The sequence below is a fragment of the Sylvia atricapilla genome, chromosome 22, assembly GCF_009819655.1.
Source record: "Sylvia atricapilla isolate bSylAtr1 chromosome 22, bSylAtr1.pri, whole genome shotgun sequence".
NCBI classification, from domain to species: Eukaryota; Metazoa; Chordata; class Aves; order Passeriformes; family Sylviidae; genus Sylvia; species Sylvia atricapilla.
The window spans coordinates 1,924,310-1,943,598 of NC_089161.1; the positions used below are offsets into that span (position 1 = coordinate 1,924,310).

The following is a 19,289-nucleotide window of genomic DNA, read 5'->3' on the forward strand; positions in this document are numbered from 1 at the left end:
AGCGCAGCAAACCTCCCTGCGGTTGCTCAACATTTTGTAAGAGGCCTGAACTCTGCAGCACGAGGAGCTCTTATCCCTGGTAATTGGTGGAGATAAGACTGCTAAGCAGCTGAGCCTGTCCTATTTATAAAAGGGCTGCAGTTAAAACAGCAGCTCTGAGCTGGGCAAGTTCAGCAGCGACCTTGGGAGCTCTGCTTGGCTGTTGGGATGAGTGTCCCAGGAGAAAGAGGAGAGGTTTAGGTCCCTGTTAAACATCTCCTCCTGACACCACGAGCAGAACACTGGAGGTCAGCACTCTAAGCCAGGTTGTGCTTCCTTTCTCTCAGGGAAGAAAACAAAGAGAAGTGTTGGCAGGAACTTGAGAAATGAGCATAAAAACATTCTGCCTTTTTTTTTTCCCCTACTGGGGCTCTCAGTTCCTAGAAATAACAACAACAACAAAAAGATAATTTCACAAAAATGCTGTTGTTTGACAACTTGCACAGATGTGCCTGATACAGAAGCTCTGTTCAGCCTCCACCTACACCCCAAACCTCCTTCCAGCAGGAGGCATTTCCACTGAGCAGGAAGCAATTAGCAAATTGTCTCTATTAACATCTAGCAGGGTTGAAGAACATAGTTCTTACCTCTCAACCTTAATTTCAAACAGCCTCTGATGACTCAGAATTCCTGAGGGATCACGAGAAGTAAAAAGGTACCACAGAGCCTAAATTCTGATGGAGATGGTGGCATGTGAATGTGACAAATCAATTATTTCCCAATGGTTGCACACTGACACAAAGAGAGGGAAATGCTTTTCATTATTCAGGCTGATTACCAACACCTCCAATGGTTACATAAATGTCATTGTCCCAATTTTGAGGCTGAACTACATTAATTGACTTGCATAAGGGTTAATAAATCTGAGATGAGCGGTTGGGAATGTTGGCCTGATACCCAAACTCCATCCCTAGATCATCTCTGACAGTGTCAGGGCAGGACTGGGAGCTGCTGGCAGCCAGGAAAGGAAAGGTGGGTGAGAGAAATGGGGAGATTTTGGAGAAGTCTAACGTGAAGGGGAATATCAAAATATGCACCCAGGACTTACCTCCTGTCTTGAAGCAGGATGTGGAAGAGAGAGAGATTTGAGATTCAGCTCGGGGTGTTTGGGAGGTGCTCTGTGTCTCCCTGAGAGACTAATGGAGTGTGTTTTTCTGTCTCTAAAACAGATAAAAACAATTACTTTCCTCTTTATCAACTTTGTCAAGATTGCAATCTCCCTGACACAGGAAATATGTCGTCGCATGCACTCCAGAAGTGTTCAGAAATGGCTGGGTTTCCACTTATAAATAAAAATATTTTTAAAAATTGGTTTACTTATCACACCATTTCACTGTTCCCAGGAAAACTGGTGATTCTTTTGAGGAAGGACCTTGGTTCAGAGCAGACCTCGAGTCTTTTTAGGAAAGCAGCTTGATAAACTGGAAAATTTAAAAGCTTTGGTTGGTTCAGTTTCTGGATGCTTCTGCAAGCACAGCCCTGCAGCACTGCACTTTAAACCAAGTTTCCAGTGAGATGTGCAGCCCAGAGGAATTAATCCCTTTTTTCTGTAGGATCCCTTTGAAGTCAAATACCCCTAAAACCTTTTCTAGGTTGAACTTCCACACTGGCAAAGTCAATGTTGTCTGCAATTCTGAGTGGAGAGGCTGAAGGGAACTGTGGGGAAAACCTCTTGGTTTTCTATAAAACACCTTTGTTTTGGGGAGGTCTGGGAACTGCAGTTTCTTCCTGCCCACAAGCTCCCAGTGCTTCCAGCATTCCTGGCAGGAATACAGGAGAGATGTCAGAATCCCTCACACAGCTCCAGCTCTCAGCGTTCCAAGGAAAAGGCTTATTTCTGCCCCCTGGACTATCATCAGAACACACCCCACCACCGTCACAAACTGCTCACAGATACTGGAATTGCCACTCCAGCTACCAGCTGGCCCTTGATAGGGGGGGACTGGTTGTTCTGGGGCCTTCCCTTGCCAGAAGTCACCTCGGTTGAGCCAGATAAACACCTTGTTGTAAGAAGGGAGGAAGTTGGGTCACCCACTTTCATAATTGCCCAGGTTTTGAAAACAGCCTGAGGGGTGACAGCAAGAGTGAGATGGTTCCTCTGCACTGGATTCCTCTTTGTTATCACGTGTGACCAGGGACTGGCAGCTGGCTGTGATCTCCCTGGAATGGGAATTAAGGAATGGGCTGAAAACAGCAACAGACACAAGCTCAACAGGTGACAGGAAAAGTGAAAAGGCTAAACCCCATTTTTGTTACTGGCCGGGCAAAGGATTCTCACTGCAGGCTCTGTACAGGTGTGAAATAGTGAAATACCATGTTCTTGTTCCAGAGGGAATAAAGACCGTGGGGGACTCTTTTTTTTTTTTTTTTTTTTTTTTTTCCTAGGCTGCCACAGCAAAACCTCATCCCAAAGCAGCTGGCTCAGGAGGTACCAGAATCCTTGAAGCACTTCAAACACATCCATCCTGCAGGGAGGCTGATCCTTGCTAACTCACCAGGAGTTAACACCAATTTCTGCTCTCAGCCACCAGGGAGGCAATTTGCAGCTTGGTCATTACCAAAAATTTCCTTGCAGCCTTAAGACTCTGCAGTTTTAAGTTCAAGAGCTTTGTTGTCCCCTCACTGAGTGGCTCTGCTCTGTTGCAGCCGTTGGCTTATCAAACACTCCACCCTTGTATTAAACACTGGTTAAACCCCCCACAAAACAGTCCAGGGATTAAAAAAGCTGCTCATCCTCTTGTAACTGAGGCTCTTTATTCCTTCGACCTTCAGGCTTGTCCTGCCCTGGGAGTTATTTGATAGCACAAGAGAGAATTCTGACCACTGACTTGATACTACCAGGACACTTTAAAAAAAAAAAAAATTACTTTTCTTGTTGAGAAAGCTGAAATCTTGATGCAAGATCTTCCAGAGTAAGTGGCTGAATCCAATTTGCTGATGAGGATCAGATGGAAATTTTCACCAAGAGGAGAGTTAAACTAAGGCCAGTGCCAACACAACGTGGACTTGAAGAGACAGAATTAAGGCTTGGAAAAAGTCTCTGCAAAGGAAAAAATTAAATCTATTTCTGAAACCAGAAACAGCAAAACAGTTGATATAATCAGAACAACACAAATGCAGAGGAAATCAGTCTGGAATCCAGAAGCTTCAGCACAAGGTAGGATCCATTCTGAATATGAGCCTTACATCACACTCTTGTGACTGTCAAAAACAGAAAATGAAAAGAGACTGGTCTCTGCCAACTTCTGGTTCATTTGCATCAGAATTCTCTATAGCCCAGCATTATTAACTTCTTCTTTTCATGTATTCAACTCCCTTGTATTTTGCAGATGCTCAGATCACAGATGCATTTGAAAACCTTCCCTTTCACCCCCTTTGTTCTAATTCTCAGAAAGGTGATGCAGATATCCTTTTGCCTCTGCACAAAAGGAAGTATACCTCCCCAACACCCCATATTAAAAGAACATCCTGCACTGTAGTTAAATGATCCTTTTTCTTCATAGAAAAAAGCAGGGTAATTTTTTCAGATGAAAGAATGACACACTCAGGAGCTCTGCACCTGCATTTACAATAGCCTGGGTAAAATTACTGGCCCTGCTGCCTCACACAGAATTCTGAGAGTAACTGTGGCCCCCAGTGAAGCCTCTCTTTCCCCAAAATATTTTATTAGAAAAAGTACCAGAAAGAAAAGCACCAGCCCAGTAGGACTGGTTTGTTCTCATGGTTACTAACGATTTACTAACGACACTCAGACACCCATTTACCTTCCCTCTTCATTCACAGACCATGTTCCTAATTCTGTGGCCAGGCAGATATTTTTAAAAGCTGCCAAAAATCCCCCGAGTAGCATCGAAAATCACACATTTGCACATTGCCCTCTCCCAGCAGACCTGCCTCCACCTCATTCCCCTTTCTTGACTACCTCTTCCTCAAAAACTCTGCTTTTTCTGAACCCAGCAGGTACCTTTTAGTTTCCTACGATTTCCATTTTCTCCCTGTACCGCCGGAGAACAAACTTTCCATAATTCCCAGCGCTGGCAGCGCTCCCTCCTCACCATCAGAGATTCCCAGGCACCGAGGCTGATCCTGAATCCTGTTTGCTCCTCCTGTTTTGTCCCTGAGCATCCACCCTGTTGTGAAAGAAAACGCTCAGGGACCAGGTCAGCGACGTCAGGCTTGCAAATCCGTGGCTGACCACAGGAAAGGAGGGCTGGGGGATCCCTGAGGAGGTGACACATTCCTCAGGCTCGGTTTTATCCCTGTCGTGTCCGTGTCATGTGCAGTCCCCCCTTAGGGCGGAGATGCTCAAGCCATGGCACACACAGTGTCACTCCTCTGTCCCCAAGGCAGGGACACGCTGAGTGTGGGACAGAAGGGGCGGATGCTGCTCATCACAGCCCTAAACCCTGCTCCAAACCCCGCACAGAGCTTCTTGGGGTGTCCTGGAGTTTGGTCTCGGTGACCTGAGGCTGTGCCGTGTTTCTCTGAAATCCTGGAAACCAGCGAGGAGCTGCTGCAAGAACGGCAGCAGTGCCCTCTGCTGCCTCAGCCATCACACAAAGCTCCTCGCCCGGCGTTTTAATTAAGCTCAGAAGGTTTTAATCAAGCTCGGAAGGTTTTAAACACCAAAGATGAACTTTTCCCCTGAGCTCAGTAATGCTGTTCCCATCACCTCTGTGAGAGCACAGCCAGGTCAGTTCAGTTTTGTCTTTCCTAGACAATTCCCTGCAGGTCGTTTTTAGATCTGTTTTGAACACACAAAAAAATTGAGATTTGGGACTCCTTTACACGTTGGCTGTAAAGATTGATTAGTACAGAAGAAATGAATCCTCCTCATCAGCCTTCATATCTATAAATGAATGCAGAAAATTCACATTTCACCCTGTGAAATCTGAAAGAGCCAGAAGGATGTGGCAGGAGGTGCTTTACAGAAATATTGTCTATGACTATTCCCTGACAAGAGCAGCTGTCCATCCCCAAACCACCGAAATACAACGACGTGCTCTGGGGGGAATCTTTGCTGCTGCAAATAATTTATTGTTCCATCAAAGTGGCCTCTCAGCACGTGCTTTAAGCTACTCCACACCCCACAAATCCGCAGGAACCAGCGCCCTATATTCCATCTATCCTATATTATATATATTTATACATTCATATTTTTTCCTGTTTTTTCCAGCCGGTGTTTCGGTGTCTCATTTGCCCTTGGACGTCGAGAAAGACGCTTACATTTGTCTCGTGGATCACTGGGACCAGTTCCCCGGCCAAACTGGGCGCCAGCACCAGGTGGCAGCAGAAGCCGCATCCCGGTTTTCTCTCCCAGGAACACGTTTTCCACAAAAAAAAGAGGAGAATTTTGTTCCATTATCCAGCGCCAGAGAGGATTTGGTGCGGTTTTCACGCTCCTTTTGGGAAGATACCTTGCCAAAGGAGTCAAATACAGCAGTTATTGATCGTTAATTGATGACAGCATCTGTTCTGTGTCATTAAAAATGTCCCAGACATTTTTGCCTCAGACGGGGCAAAATCCACAGCTAAAAAGCTTCTGATGAACTTTAGGGCCTTGTTCCCTACACCTCATATTTGTTTCCTTCTATAAAATCGGGAAATTCAAGCACATTCTGTCAAACATCCCACTGAACCCAAAATGTCAATGTAAGCGACCAGAAATCAAATTATTTTGATATAATTAAGCTGACTGTTAATTACCTAGTTAAGACTAGAGGCTGGAAGTCAGCCCCCAAACGTCACAAAAGCCTAGGAAAAGCAGCATTTGGTGTTCACAGCACCTGACCACTCATGCAAGGAAAAGCTCCTAAATAATTGCTGTGAGTTAGTGCTTAATGCACAGGATCCCCAGGCTGGATTTGAGCTGGATTTGAGCTCTCCTGCAAGGGTGGGATACAAAATTCAATCCAGCTTCACCCCTGGGCCCTGAACAGCCCTGCAGGAATGATGGAAGCTGCTGGCTTTGTGACATGGGAAAGGAGGGAGAAGATCCAAGGCCCTTTCCCATGCGATGCTGTTGCCCAGTTATGTAATTTTTCCAAGAGCCCAGACAATTATTTTATGGTCTGGCTTCCCTCTACAGGGCTGGGTGTCCACACAGCATGGGATTAAATCCTCTCAACCACCCCCCAAAAAAACCAGCACTGAGGAGGAGGAACTGGCTTAAAAATCTCTGTGCTGAAACTGTAAAAATGTCCCATGAAAACTTGGCCAGACACGACCCCTGAGATGATCTCTAGGAGAATAAACTGTAAAATTAAGGATATTTGTGCTGTCTCTGGCTCACACCCAAATGTTTTACAGTTACAGGAGTGTGATGAGATGCTTTGGGAGGTTTTTAGCTGGACAGACATAGAGGCATTGCTTTTTCAGAGGGGCTCAAATGGGCACGCACAGGTTTAACAATTACTGGATTTCTTTAAAAAATAAGAAAATTATTGAGGTGAAGGGGCTCCTTTGCACACCACCTCTCCCTGTAAAAGCAAATATTGCCAATGCTGCTGCTTTCCATTCAAAATATAAACAGTGAGGCACTAGAAATAGTATATAAATAAGTTCAACTCTTCAGAACCAACAGGAGGACAGCAGGGTTTGGGAGTTCTTGGCAGAAGTACCACCAACCTTCACTGCCTGTTTCCCATCCAGAATGCACCAGACTTTAATTGATGGGGCTGGTTCAAGTGCCAAGACCTGACAGGATAATTTGGACTCTAAAGGTAAATACAGCTGACACACCACAAAACAGGCCCAAAGAGTTTGGATTTATATTTTCTTTTTAGTGGAGAAAGATAAATTAGCCCTGTTAATTCAAGCTCTACAACTCGATGAGGAGCTTTCACTTTCAGATCAGAGCTGAGGTCAGAGGCTCCCATCTGGTATTTCTGGTTAAGTTACTCTTGGTGGATAAAACAGTGACTGGCTTCAAAGAACAGGAATGATCCTTTTGCTTATGAAAGTTTAACCTTCAGTCCTGATAAGCTGTTCCTTGAGGTCTATCTGTAATTGCTCCATTTCCTGCCACCACAGCTGATGCTATCACTTGATTGAAATAAGCCTTGGGAGGAGGGAGAGAGAGAGAACAGCTCAAAAGGATCATTTTTTAAAATTCCAACCTCACTTTTTAGAGCTGCCACTGACAGACACCAGCCTGGCCAATGAACCTCATTCATTTTTCTCCATGCTGAAGGTTCTTTGGCTCTCTGGATTTCCTGAAGAGTTCACTCAGAGCTCATTCCCTGGGCAACTCTGTCACCTGGGCCAAGATTTGCCAAGATTTCAGGAGGCAGTGGGTTAAACACACGTCTGATGCAAGAGGCAGATGAAATATAGAATTGTTCAATTAAGTGATGCAGTCATCCTTGGCAAAGCTCCCAGATCTCTCATTAGTGCAAAGTGGTGTCCATCACTCCCAGAGCTGTCACTCCCTGAATACTTATTGTTCATTCAAGGCTCAGATCCCCACCAGGCAAAGAACAGCAGCTATTTTAGCAGTTAACAGCTCCTGGGCTCTGAAAAAAAAAACCCTGGAGGGACCAGAGGGAAGGTGGAACTGCTGCTCTTAAGAGCTTAGTGTCTCACAACTCCTCTCACCTGCTTTTTGTTGCTTTTGGGGTGGAAGGAATTGTTAAATTCTTAAACACAGGAAAGGCACCAATCGGTGTGAGGCTGAATTTTCAGTGATTCCTGGAGGGGATGCCTTCAACTCCAGCTAATACCATCCACTGTCGTTTCTTTTTATCCTGTTGGCAGAAGGGGGGATCAACTTTAGCTTCCCAAGGTGAAGTGAAAGACCCTCAGGTACTTAACAGGGAATTCTGAGCACCTTCTGTGTGAGAGAGAATGCAGAACAAAATAACTCAGTTACAAATCTTGAGTAATTTTAAATGTCAGTCGTTGTCTCCCATTCACTCTAAATCTTGTCTGCTTCTTCCCATTGGATTAAGCAGCAGCTCCAGGGAGCCAAGGATCAGACATGATTATTCCCATTGGACCTCCTTTCAGTTTTGCTTATAATATCGCAGAAAGTAAATCAGTAAAGCAAAGATAAGGAACTCTGGTGAAAAATCAATGGAAGTTGAGATAAATATATGCAGTTACGTGTTTTCCAGGATGACTCACCCTGCCAAGCACCAGCCAGGGTAGGAAAGGAGCTGCTGCTGCCTACTGCTTCTCACTCAACAGCAACCCTGATTGTGCAAAAGAGAAAAAAAAAAACAACCCTAAATATTAGAATTCTATACATCTTAAATATGTTTGCTTTTATAAACGAGGGTTTGGAATGTATGTGACGGTTCTCTCAGGTGTGTGACAGCAAAATCCAGATTTCCACTGCAGAGGGACCTCCCTGCCACAGCACAGGGCACCAGGCTGAGATCAGCATGAGCACCCTGCCAATCAAAAGATCTTAATTAGCGACTCCAGGTGCCCATTCCTACCCAAAGGAGAGGCTGAAAAGAGCAGGGATTCTCATCAGGGCTGTGACAGAGCGTGGCAAACGATGCGAGAGGGAGCTCAGGAATACTGGGGGAGAGGGACTGGAGAGAAATGCAGGGAATCCTTTCTAAACAAGACTTGGATTTGTCCAAGAGCTCCTGCTCCAGTTAACTCTGGCTCATTTTTAACCTCTCCATCTTCACCAGCTGAGGTTTTCACATAAAAACACTGGGAAAGATAAATCCCTCCGAAAGTATAAACACTGGGAGAAGCTTGTTTTGTTTGTAAAGCCTTATGGAAAAATCTGAGCGCCGTCAATGGACCCTGGAGACGCAGGAAGGAGGGGCTCATGTGCAGGAACACGAACTGCAGCCAAGGGCTGCTCTGTCACACACGTTTTTCCCTGCGCTGACCACCCCTTTCGTGGGCTTGGTACCACCAGATGGAGCTGCGCTGTCTGTGCTTCCACACGACGCTCCTGGGAACTCGGCATTTTCCCATCTTCTCTTTTTCCCACCCTTTTAAACAGACTTTCCCCCCTCCCTCATCTATTTGCCATTTAAAAAATCTGTTACATCAAATAAACTTTTCATTTTGCACTTCCAGCTCCCCAGACGATCCCCTCTCAGGGTCAATCACATCTCGCTGCACTCAGACAGAGCAAATGGCTTATGAATAATTAAAGCAGAACGATTCTCTTTGTTCTATTTTATGACAAAATTGTCTTGGGTCAAGCCAGGAATTACTTGAATGAGTATTGAGCAGGGCCTGTATTCCTAAAGGGCGAGTTTGGAGCAGCCAGCTCTCTAAACAATGAGAAGTTCACTCCATTTTTATTCACATTTCTATGGCTTCTGGTTTTCCTAGCTAAGTGAAATACTGGATAATTTTACCAAAGCAGTTACTATCCCTTATTTAAAAATACTCATTGGAGACTCTTCAGTATTGATAGAAGAAGAAAAAGCTGAGCAGTCTCACAATGATTCAACTTGGCTTTCCTTTAATAAAGTTTCTTTGAATAAACCCAGATTACCAAAAGGAAACGGCAACTCCTGATCTGGGACCTCAAAACCGATCAATCGTTGAAGGTTTCCTGCTTGCACCGAATTGATTTAACCCACAGAGTGAGGGCTACAGGAAGAAATTCTTCCCTTGTCAGGTTACAGACTGAGCAGACAGAGTCCAGCTCCAACTGTGGCGCTGTGGCCAGGCCAGGAATGTGCCAGTCATGTTCCATCTCCTGCCAGGAAATGGGAACTGCAGATTGTCCCGGCAGCAGTTCCTGCAGAGAGGCTTTAACCCGGGCAGTTCAGGCTGGAGCAGCAGCCAGGTCGGGCTCAAAGCCCTCGTTCTGCCAGCCCCAGGGAGAGATGAGGGATTCCCATTGAGCACCAGCTCAGGCTCAGGGCACCGAGGACAGGAAAAGAGCAGGAGAAATTTTTAAACTCATCAGATAAAACAGAGCAAAGCAAGGATGTTTAAATCAGCAAGGAAAGAGCCCATCTGAGGGCTGCAGGAGAGCAGATGTCTGCTGCCACCTCTGGGAACTGCCTTGTGCCAGGGCCATTCCCTGCAGCAGGGGCAGGGAATGCATCCTTGTTCTGCAAGAGGGAAACTGAAATCTGGGGGCTCATGTCCCCAAATTTCCACATACAAGCCTGAAACAGAACAAATCCAACTTTCCACGTACTTCAGGAGAGTTCTTACACGTTGGAATGCAAAGTAAAGAGATGAACCCATTATTGAGGGGCCTGATGGTTAAAGCAGAGGCAGACTCTCAGGAATTACATGAGGAGAAGAAAAGGAGAACAGCACCACGTAAAAATAGCCAGCTGCTGTTAGAACTTGTTCATCAGCCACTTCTTTTATTCTTTCCCCTCCAATCTGAATTCATGGTTACACCTACACTAAAAAGTGTTAATCATAAAACCTCACAGGATCCTGCCTTGCTGCAGACCAAGGCGCAGAGAGCTCAGCACGAGTGACAGGTTTTATTATTCTTTATTTACTCTGCCACTTCCCAGAAACCAGATTATTCTATTTTTAGCTCCTATAGGGCATGATTCAGTCAGTCATTTTAAGTGTGTTTCACAGCTGATTTAAAACACTCCAGGGGACTTCATGGTCAAAAGGCAGAATGCCCAACTCAATTTTTTATTTTTTTTCTGCTAGTAGTAGAACCTCAGGATCTTTTATTTAATTCATGAAGAAATTAAAGGCCTTGAGGGGCACAGAAAATGCTAAAGGTCTTCACTCAAGATCCTTGGGTTGAGAAATCTGGTCTCTCTTCTTTGAAACCCTTCCCTGAAACTCCATGAGGATTCCAACCCATTCTCAGACAGATTTGTCTTCTCAGGTCATGGAATCTGAACCAGAAATAAGAAATCAGCACCAGAAATTCACCAGCAGCTGGGAAATCTGCTCTTTGGAACCACAACTGTCTCCAACTCAAAATCTTTTCAAAGCCACAGGAGGAGCTTGTAGGTAAGATTACATAAATAATTTTGATTTGGGTATATCCTAAAATTAAAGGCATTCCAAACGCTTTAAGTTTTGGCCCAGACTCAAGAGTTTAGAGCTGCTCCCTTTGCACACCCATTTTCCTTCAGCAGCAGCTCTCTGAATAACCAAACACACAATGACAGATGTTTAAATCAAATAAAATTCCATATTTAACACAAAAATATGAGCAGTAAGAGGCAACTGCAACTGCTTGCATTTCAAATAAATCCCAAGGGGCTGCACATCAGCCTCCTGACACAAGTCACTGTCTTGGCAGGGGTTTTGTTGCCAGCACAGGCAGGACAAGGAAATTTAACACATGGATTGAGATTAAGGAAGGTAAGACAGATCATTGATTTTATTACAGACCGTACAGAATCACACATCAAACATCCTTTGGAATAAAAATATTCCAAGTGAGTGGACACCTCACAGCTACAGTATTTGGAATTGGAAACAAGTCAATCTGAATTCCCAAACTGAAGCATTCCTAGCCATGAGATACTTACCAGTCTCATACAGCCCAAACCCCAGTGCTCAGTCAGGTCATGGCTGCTGCTTCAATAATGTCACCATTGGGTTTTCCATATTCCCAGCTTTTAAAAACCTCTCCACTGAGGCTGAGAATTCCATATTTGGTATGAGACCAAGCCATGGCCTCGGAATTTCTTTTGGTTGATGTGAAATGAGGAAAAAAAATCGGTTTTGTTTAGGTGAGAACAAGGGAGGGGAACTTAACACCCACTAAAACCACAAAACCCTCAAGTCAACCAATACCAAATTGTCAAACCAACTGCTATTTAACACCTCGTTTCAGGAATCTGCTTCTCTGGGTATAAAATAATTCGTAAAAAAATTTTTTTTAGATAAAATTCTACCTCATGGAGACTTTGTTCTTACTGAGCATGAAAATGACTCCTTACCCTGTCAGTCTAACTGTGCCACCAGAGCTGCTGTGGCCAGATCCTCACGTGGCAGGAACACCAAGATGTTCCACTCAATTCTTTTCCTATCAAAGGACACAAAAGTTTTAAAAGAAGTTACTCAGCATTTTTGCTTTGATTTCCTACTTCAGGTGCTCCACTCTTACAGCACAAAGAATTTTTGTGATGTGCACCTCATGAACCTCACTGGCTCTCTGAATTTAGAGCTAAGTGCATAATCTGCCCAATAACTGACCACTAACCATTTAAAAACACCAAACCATTCTTCTGGGGACAGCATTCCCTCCTCCTGTGTGTTCATTTCACCACTCAGATGATGTTCTGCATGTTGAACAAGAAGCTGCAAAACAGATCAGTCCAAACTCATGTCAAACTGCTTTATTACATCTTAAATAACATTACATTTTAATATAGTATCTATCTTGCATCCAGCTTTCTTGAAGTACACTGACTTTAAAATTAAATACAAAAGGTGAAGAGGGATACAGGGCGTGGAGAAAGCTCTACAGAGTAGTTTCATGAAAGAGAGTAAGAGGGAACTCATCTTTTATGCCAAATCCAGGCCTAACGCACAATTACAGCACATTTTTGTACAGAATGTTGCAGAAAAAACAAAATGGAGAAAAGCTACTACTGCTGCTAGGAAGGAGCATTTCTGGATACAGTGAGAAGATAGGAAAGTTTAACAGAACAATCTGCTGTCCAAACACTGCTGCTTTTAACATTTTATTTGAAAAGAAAGCCAGGAAAATCTGCTCATTACAAAAATGACTCTGATCAGATGCAAAGGACTCATCCTGCAAGAGGAACTGGCTGTGAGGAACTGATTTATAAAGAAGATGGTCTAGGTTCCCTCCTCCCACACCCCAGAATCTTTGACAGCGATTGTTTGAACAGGCTGTTTCTTTTTTTTTTGTTGTTTTTTTTTCTTTAAAAAAAAAAAAAAAAAAAAAAAAAAAAAAAAAAAGAAAAAGAAAAAAAAAAAAAAGAAAAAAAAAAAAGTGACTTATCACGCTACTCCAAAACGTGCATAGCTTTGTACTGGAGTTCTTCATAGATTTATGCACAGAGTAGCAACAATAAATGAATACAGCGACAATGGTTACAGTTTTTTAAACAGGTTATTTCTTCAAAGAAAAAACATCTAAGGACTTAGTCCAATATGCACTTTTTAGCATTTCTACAGCATGCGATTCTAAGAGTAAACCCACCCAATATGGCAAACAATCAAAAAAGGTTTTTTTTTTTTTCTGTTTAACTTAGAAAGTTCAAGATCATTATTTTCAAAACATTGATTTGTACATCATTTCATACACAAAGAATTGACTCAATACCCAAGTGTAGGATAGGTCTCTTTTGAAAACAGAGATTCCTGGTTGTTGAGACTTATAGGATAGTGTTAGGATATATAAACTGCCCTTCCAAGTGGACAAACCAAAACAGATTAAAAAAATCAGTGTGGTGAAAAAGAGGGGGGGGCAGGAGGGACCAAGGATTGCATTTGTAATCCATAAAAGGTGAAAGGATTCTTTAAACAAGCATTCATTACCTTTTACAGCATGTGCTTGGTTACCTTACTGCTTAACATTATCCTATATATGCCAAGTTTTGTGCAACAATTATCAGTGATACTAGAAAATAAAAATAAAAAAAATTAGGGACTAAATTTACAGCGTTAACAACCCCCAGGTGCTCTGGGCTAGGACTCCCTTGTTTTGCTCAATTAAATACATAAGGAAATGTATTTAAAAAGGAAACTTGAAAAAAATCCTGCTACAAACATGACTTTAAAATTTGCAAGTGTGTGAGATAAAGTCCTTAACTTCAACTTGGAAACTACAGTGAAAGCTAACTGTTTCACAATTATGCTCAAGTTTATTTTCTGGTCATGCTTTTTTACGATAGTGTTTCATTTGTTTTTTAAATTCTCAAGACAAAAAAAAAAAAAAATGGTCCCAAAGGAATGCACAATTTCATTTGCTTACAACACAGAATTCTTCTTGGAAAGGTAATTGTGCTCTTCATTTCAGCAACAGGAGACGGAAAGATCTTGCCCTTTGAAGTTGGGGAGGATGGGGGTCCAAGTTAGTATGGTTGGATTGGATATGCTATCGTTTTTAATTTTCAACCGTTGGAAACTTCTTCCAGTCGTGGAGTCCGCTGCTCTTCTGGCACACAGAAACATCTGGTGAGAGGTGCACTTTGAGAAACTGCAAACAAGTGGCAAGTTCTGCTGTCCCCACCACTGACACGTCCAGGTATTATCCTCACCCTCCCCAAGGGTATTTATTTGCTCAAAATCCCACACAGGAGAGCACAGTGGTCAAAAATAGGCCACCAGAAAAATGTCATGTACATTAAAATAATGGTCATCTAAACCCCCCCAACTGCTCAGGTTTGCTCCTCACTCTGCTTTCCTAACCTGAATGACCAGCACCAAGTTACAGCACTGCTAGCAAAAAGCATTCTGGAGCCCAAAGCAGCCTTCATGAGTTGGGGACTCACCTTTTTCAGTTCCAGATCTTGAGGAAGCTGTCCCATGACCCTGTTGCCACTGCCATGCCATCATCAGTCACACCTAAGCAACTGACACGGTTATCGTGACCAGCGAGGACACCTAGAAATGAGAAATGAACAAAGGAATTGCATTTTTTGGGTGATTTCCTCTCTGTTCAAGCTACACCACAGCACATCTGGATTAGCCAAGCTCTAGAGTCAAAAATGCTGAATGAACATGGCTGGAATTTTTAAATGCCTTACTCCAAACTTTTCCTTTGTACAATCCCCTTTACTGGTCTCCCATGATTTGTGAAGTGACAGCCCTGAAGATTCTGACAGTGTCACCATAACCATGCACTGCACAGGTTTTGCTCCTCACCACAGTGACAAAGATCAGTTAGATTTTACAAAACTTTACATTTGTAAAAAATTTTCTTTTAGAACCGGAAGTTAAACTGAATTATGTTATGAACTCTATTTTTCATCCAATTTTCTCCTACTACATTCACAAGACAGACTCCTCCATACAATCTATTTGTCAATATGGAGATCTAATACAATTCAATTATGGCACCATTAAAAGAAAGAATTGAGACACTAAACAGAAAAATTAAGGGAGACAACATTTTCCTCTATCCCCTTTAATTTAACAGTTTCAAGGAGAAAAAAAGAAAACCTAATTATGTTCAAGCTTTCCAGTCCACAGCACTGAGCCAAGATACTCTTGATGGACTTGAAATTAATCTTTCTACACGAGAGTGCTCACAGGACTCTCCTCATTCCCTCACCAAGTAACAGGAAGTGCTGCAATTTGGTAAAACAAAATCAGCACCAAAAGGTCTTAAATATTTGTACTGAACACACAGCCACAAAGGTGTTTAATACAGAAGTGCCAGTATCAGAAGATATAGAAGTATTTAATATCACAAGTGCCAAATCTGCTCAGCAATCTGAAGATTTGGAACGTTTCAATATGCAGAGTATTTTCCTCATCTCCTATTCTGGTAAGAGTAATGAAACATTTGTGGCCTAATTTATACATTTTTTCCAAAAAAAGTTTTCATTTTAAAGAACTGAAGTTAAATTCTCTTCATCTTTGGACCAGAGATTTCAGGTCTGTTTCCTCAAAAGACAAACTCCACAGTCTCTGTTGTTTTCCTGGTTGTCTCTACAACTACTGCTACAAATACCAGGAAAGAAATTCTTGTGTATAAATAGCAACATTAATGTTGAATTGCTTTGAATAGTTAATGCATAAACAAAGCCATAAAGTCTAAAAAAGAATATCCCTCCACCCCAAGCCCTTGTTTTTAATGGCAAATCTTCCTGTTCTCGAGCATCCATCCTTGAGCAGGATTCCAATGGGTTTGTACCATCACTGGGCAGCCTAAAGCAGCTTTCAGAGCTCTGAAGCTGAGACAGTGAGTGCTGACAGATCTGTGCACGAGATTCAATTCACACATTCAGTATCACACAACCAGAGGTTGGAAAAGGCCACCAAATCCAACCTGTGCCTGGTCCCCACCTTGTCACCCCTCCCAGAGCACCGAGTGTCACCTCCAGGCATTCCTTGGACATCTCCAGGGGTGGAGACTGCAGTAAAATGTCCGCACTGAGTTTTATTTACCTGCTCTATCAGCTTTCAGCGTGTCCCACACGTTGCAGTTGAAGTCATCATACCCAGCTAGGAGCAGGCGGCCACTCTTGGAAAATGCTACAGAGGTGATGCCACAGATGATGTTGTCATGGGAATAGACCATCAGCTCCTGGTCAGCCCGCAGGTCGAAGAGCCGGCACGTGGCGTCGTCCGAGCCCGTGGCAAAGGCGTTGCCGTTGGGAAAGAACTGCATGGAGGAGGGAAAAAACCCACAAATGGGTTAGGTTTTATCCCTCTGCATCACACCAGAGCACAGCAAACGAGAGGCTGCACCTCTCCACGCTGGGCAAAGCCAGTGAAGAAATTCATGAATGATCACCCGGGTTCCATTCACAAGTTTATGGTAATTCTCTCTACAAACTTACTTAAAAAAAAACCCCTGAAAATACTTCATCATGCTAAAGACCTGAGAGCAGAGAAGGACTTCATGGAGGAGGAAAAAAACCACCACAAATGGGTTCAGGTGTGACCCCTCTGCATCACACCAGAGCACAGCAAACGAGAGGCTGCACCTCTCCACGCTGGGCAAACCCAGTGAAGAAATTCATGAACCAACACCCCGTTTCCACCCACCACGAGTTTCACTTTAATTCTCTCAGCTCTACAAACTTATTTAAAAATCCTTCATCGTGCTAAAGAGCTGAGAGCAGAGAAATACAAAGTGCTGGATGAAGCAGCTACGTACACAGATGGCGTTGATGTCGGACTCGTGGCCGGTGAAGGTTTGCCGGCACATTCCTTCTCTAACATCCCACAGTTTGGCAGAGGCATCGCAGGCACCAGAAACAAAACACCGGGCATCAGGGGCAAGGGACAAACTCATCACGTCTCCAGTGTGCCCAGTAAATGTGGTTGTCTGCTGACCAGTTTCTATGTCCCAGAGAGCACTGGAAAGAATAATTCGAGAGGCAAAAATCAACACTTCGTAAGGTCTTTCTATCACTGCTGAAGTAAAACTCTAAGTATTAACAACAGCGATACTGACAATAGAAATAAATATTTTTGGTTGAACTATTTGGCTGCTGCAGATTAATTGTGCATAGAACACCTTAAAGGTATCCTTATTTTAAAACACTGGGGGGTTTTAAATTGAAAACCAGTGGAAAAAACTGATGACTAGCACTGAGGGCTGTTCATCCTAAAGTTCTCTGCCATGGCTGTTTTCCAGTACTGCCACGGCTTCACTTAAAGCAGCAGTGGTAAGGCTACAGCAAAAGCTGAGCCAGCATTTCTCATTTTTATAAACTCACAGAGGATGAGTAACTTTGTGAATTATGTCTGATCTTGAAGTTGCAAGTCAGCCAAATCACTACTACAGTGATAATTAAAGAGTATAAAAAGGATGAAAGAACGCTATCACCTCCTTAAGCAGAGGTCTAAACACTTTAGGAAGTCGGGATTTTTAATTTCTGTAATTTCTCAGCAAACCAGAGCCATCAGCAGCAGGTTCAAACCAGGCAAAAAAGAGATGCCTGTACTTAGATAAAATCCTTTGAGGCTTGGCTGAGCTGAGGTAATGTCAAGGACAGCTGCAGAATTACTATAGAACTCCTGAAGCAGCTGTATTCTCTTACAAAGAGCATCATTTCTACAAATCTTCTCATTTTGTTATAGCTTTTTAGATTCTCCAAACACCAACAAATACTTAGAAACATTTTTTGGTTTTAATCCCATATATATTCCATAGCTACTCAGAATCACTGGATTAATAAACAGGCACTCAAAAGAGACTGGCATTGTGTAGGACAGGTATTTATTAAACCACCTTTGCTCTAAGTGCTGCTGCTTGGGAGAACTGCAATGCTTTTAAGAAATAGATGTAATAGAAAAAACTATGAAAAAAAATATGGAGGCCTTTTTTAGTTCAGAAGGCAGTATTGTATGAAGATACACACCTACATTCTCCTCAAAAAACCCAGCTATTGTTACTGGAGAATATTTTCTAGGAGCTCTTCTGAAGAACATTAACTGTATTAGAAATCTCCAAACATGACTTTTTAAGTAATAAATACTGAACACAAAAAGAGTTTTGAGGAAAATCATTTGTCTAATACAGTTATTTCTGAAAGCCAAATTAAGAAAAAAAATCCCAGAACATCTTAACATAGAATTAGGTCAGATTCTTCAAAATACGGGCACAAGGAAACAGCCAAAGCTCACACAGAGTTGAAATTACCAGCAAAAACTGACATTTGAGCAGTATCACCAGAGTCTTGTGGGTGATGATGAAGTTTGTGAAGGACAGAGTTTCCTTCAGGCACAGAAATGGATGAGAAAAGCCCTTCCTGACAGTGCTGTCCCCGTGTCCCAGCTTACCAAGTGGTGTCGCCAGAGCTGGTGACGATCTGATTATCATCCAGGAAACGACAGCAGGACAAGTAGCCTGGAAACAGAGGAAAAGGTGCACAAATAAGGCCAGAGATTACCCTTCAAAGGCAATTTGGTTTGCTAATAAGCTGTTTCCTCCTCTCCTGAAGCTGCAGCAAAAAATGCTAAAACGCAACAGATGGTTTTTGTATAGGAAACTGCAGTTTTGGACAAGATGTGGTTTGGTTCTTTAGAGACCACCTCAAGCCAACCAGAGGAAGGAGGACAAAAGTGTGGAATCCACTGGCCAAGCTGGGCAGGAGTCCAGTGAGCCTGCACTGCACACACTCAGCTTTCTAAGTGGATCCCAGTGTCACTGCATCCAGCAGCAACAGATTCTGATGACCTCAAGTGTATCAGACAGCCACTGAGGAAAAACAATCTGCATTCCTGGTCAGTACCAAGACCTGAGCATGGACATTGGATGTTTCCCAACAGTGGCATCAAAGAATTTCATCTGAATGCTCTGAAGCATCTTTTCTCCTGAAATCTCATCTGCCAAACCATCAGTGGAACCACTCTGATTACAGAATCAGCCTGCCTGCCAACCACCTCCATTTCACCAAGTGCACAATTCAAATTACAGCAGAAAATATGAAAACATCAACTTCCAGCTGTAAGATTGTGTTCAATTTTATGACAGAGAAACTATTTAAAAACATTTAAAACCAAGCAATCTGCAGATAAAGTCCTGCCAGAGGAAAGAAGTAGATCATTATTAGGAAATTATATTTAAAGGAGGTTTTTTTTTTCATCTTCCCTGTGCTGAGGTAACTCTGAGCAGCACTCACTTGTGTGCCCAGTGATTTTTTTAATAGGAAAGAAGTAGATCATATTAGCAA

General features: G+C 42.9%; 1 protein-coding gene and 1 long non-coding RNA gene across 4 annotated transcripts in view; one reads left to right on the plus strand and one right to left on the minus strand.

The window, feature by feature from the left end:
* Window positions 1–3,043: 3,043 nt before the first annotated feature.
* LOC136370641 (uncharacterized) lies at window positions 3,044–5,500 on the plus strand. The gene is made up of 3 exons (XR_010745217.1): window positions 3,044–3,196; window positions 3,997–4,199; window positions 5,216–5,500. It is a non-coding gene; the product is annotated as an uncharacterized lncRNA (long non-coding RNA).
* An 8,346-nt stretch (window positions 5,501–13,846) lies between these two features.
* The window catches only part of GNB1 (G protein subunit beta 1), a 33,618-nt gene continuing 28,175 nt past the window's right edge, over window positions 13,847–19,289 (minus strand). The window contains exons 8-12 of one of the 3 annotated variants that reach the window (XM_066334159.1): window positions 18,397–18,463; window positions 16,766–16,967; window positions 16,051–16,267; window positions 14,430–14,541; window positions 13,847–14,089 (exon numbers count right to left, since the gene is read on the minus strand). In XM_066334159.1, coding sequence (XP_066190256.1) covers window positions 14,435–14,541; window positions 16,051–16,267; window positions 16,766–16,967; window positions 18,397–18,463 — 593 coding nt within the window. In that variant the 3' untranslated portion in view covers window positions 13,847–14,089; window positions 14,430–14,434. Of the gene's footprint in view, window positions 14,110–14,429; window positions 14,542–16,050; window positions 16,268–16,765; window positions 16,968–18,396; window positions 18,464–19,289 lie in introns of all 3 variants that reach the window. The other 2 variants (XM_066334158.1, XM_066334157.1) reach the window with 2 other exon arrangements.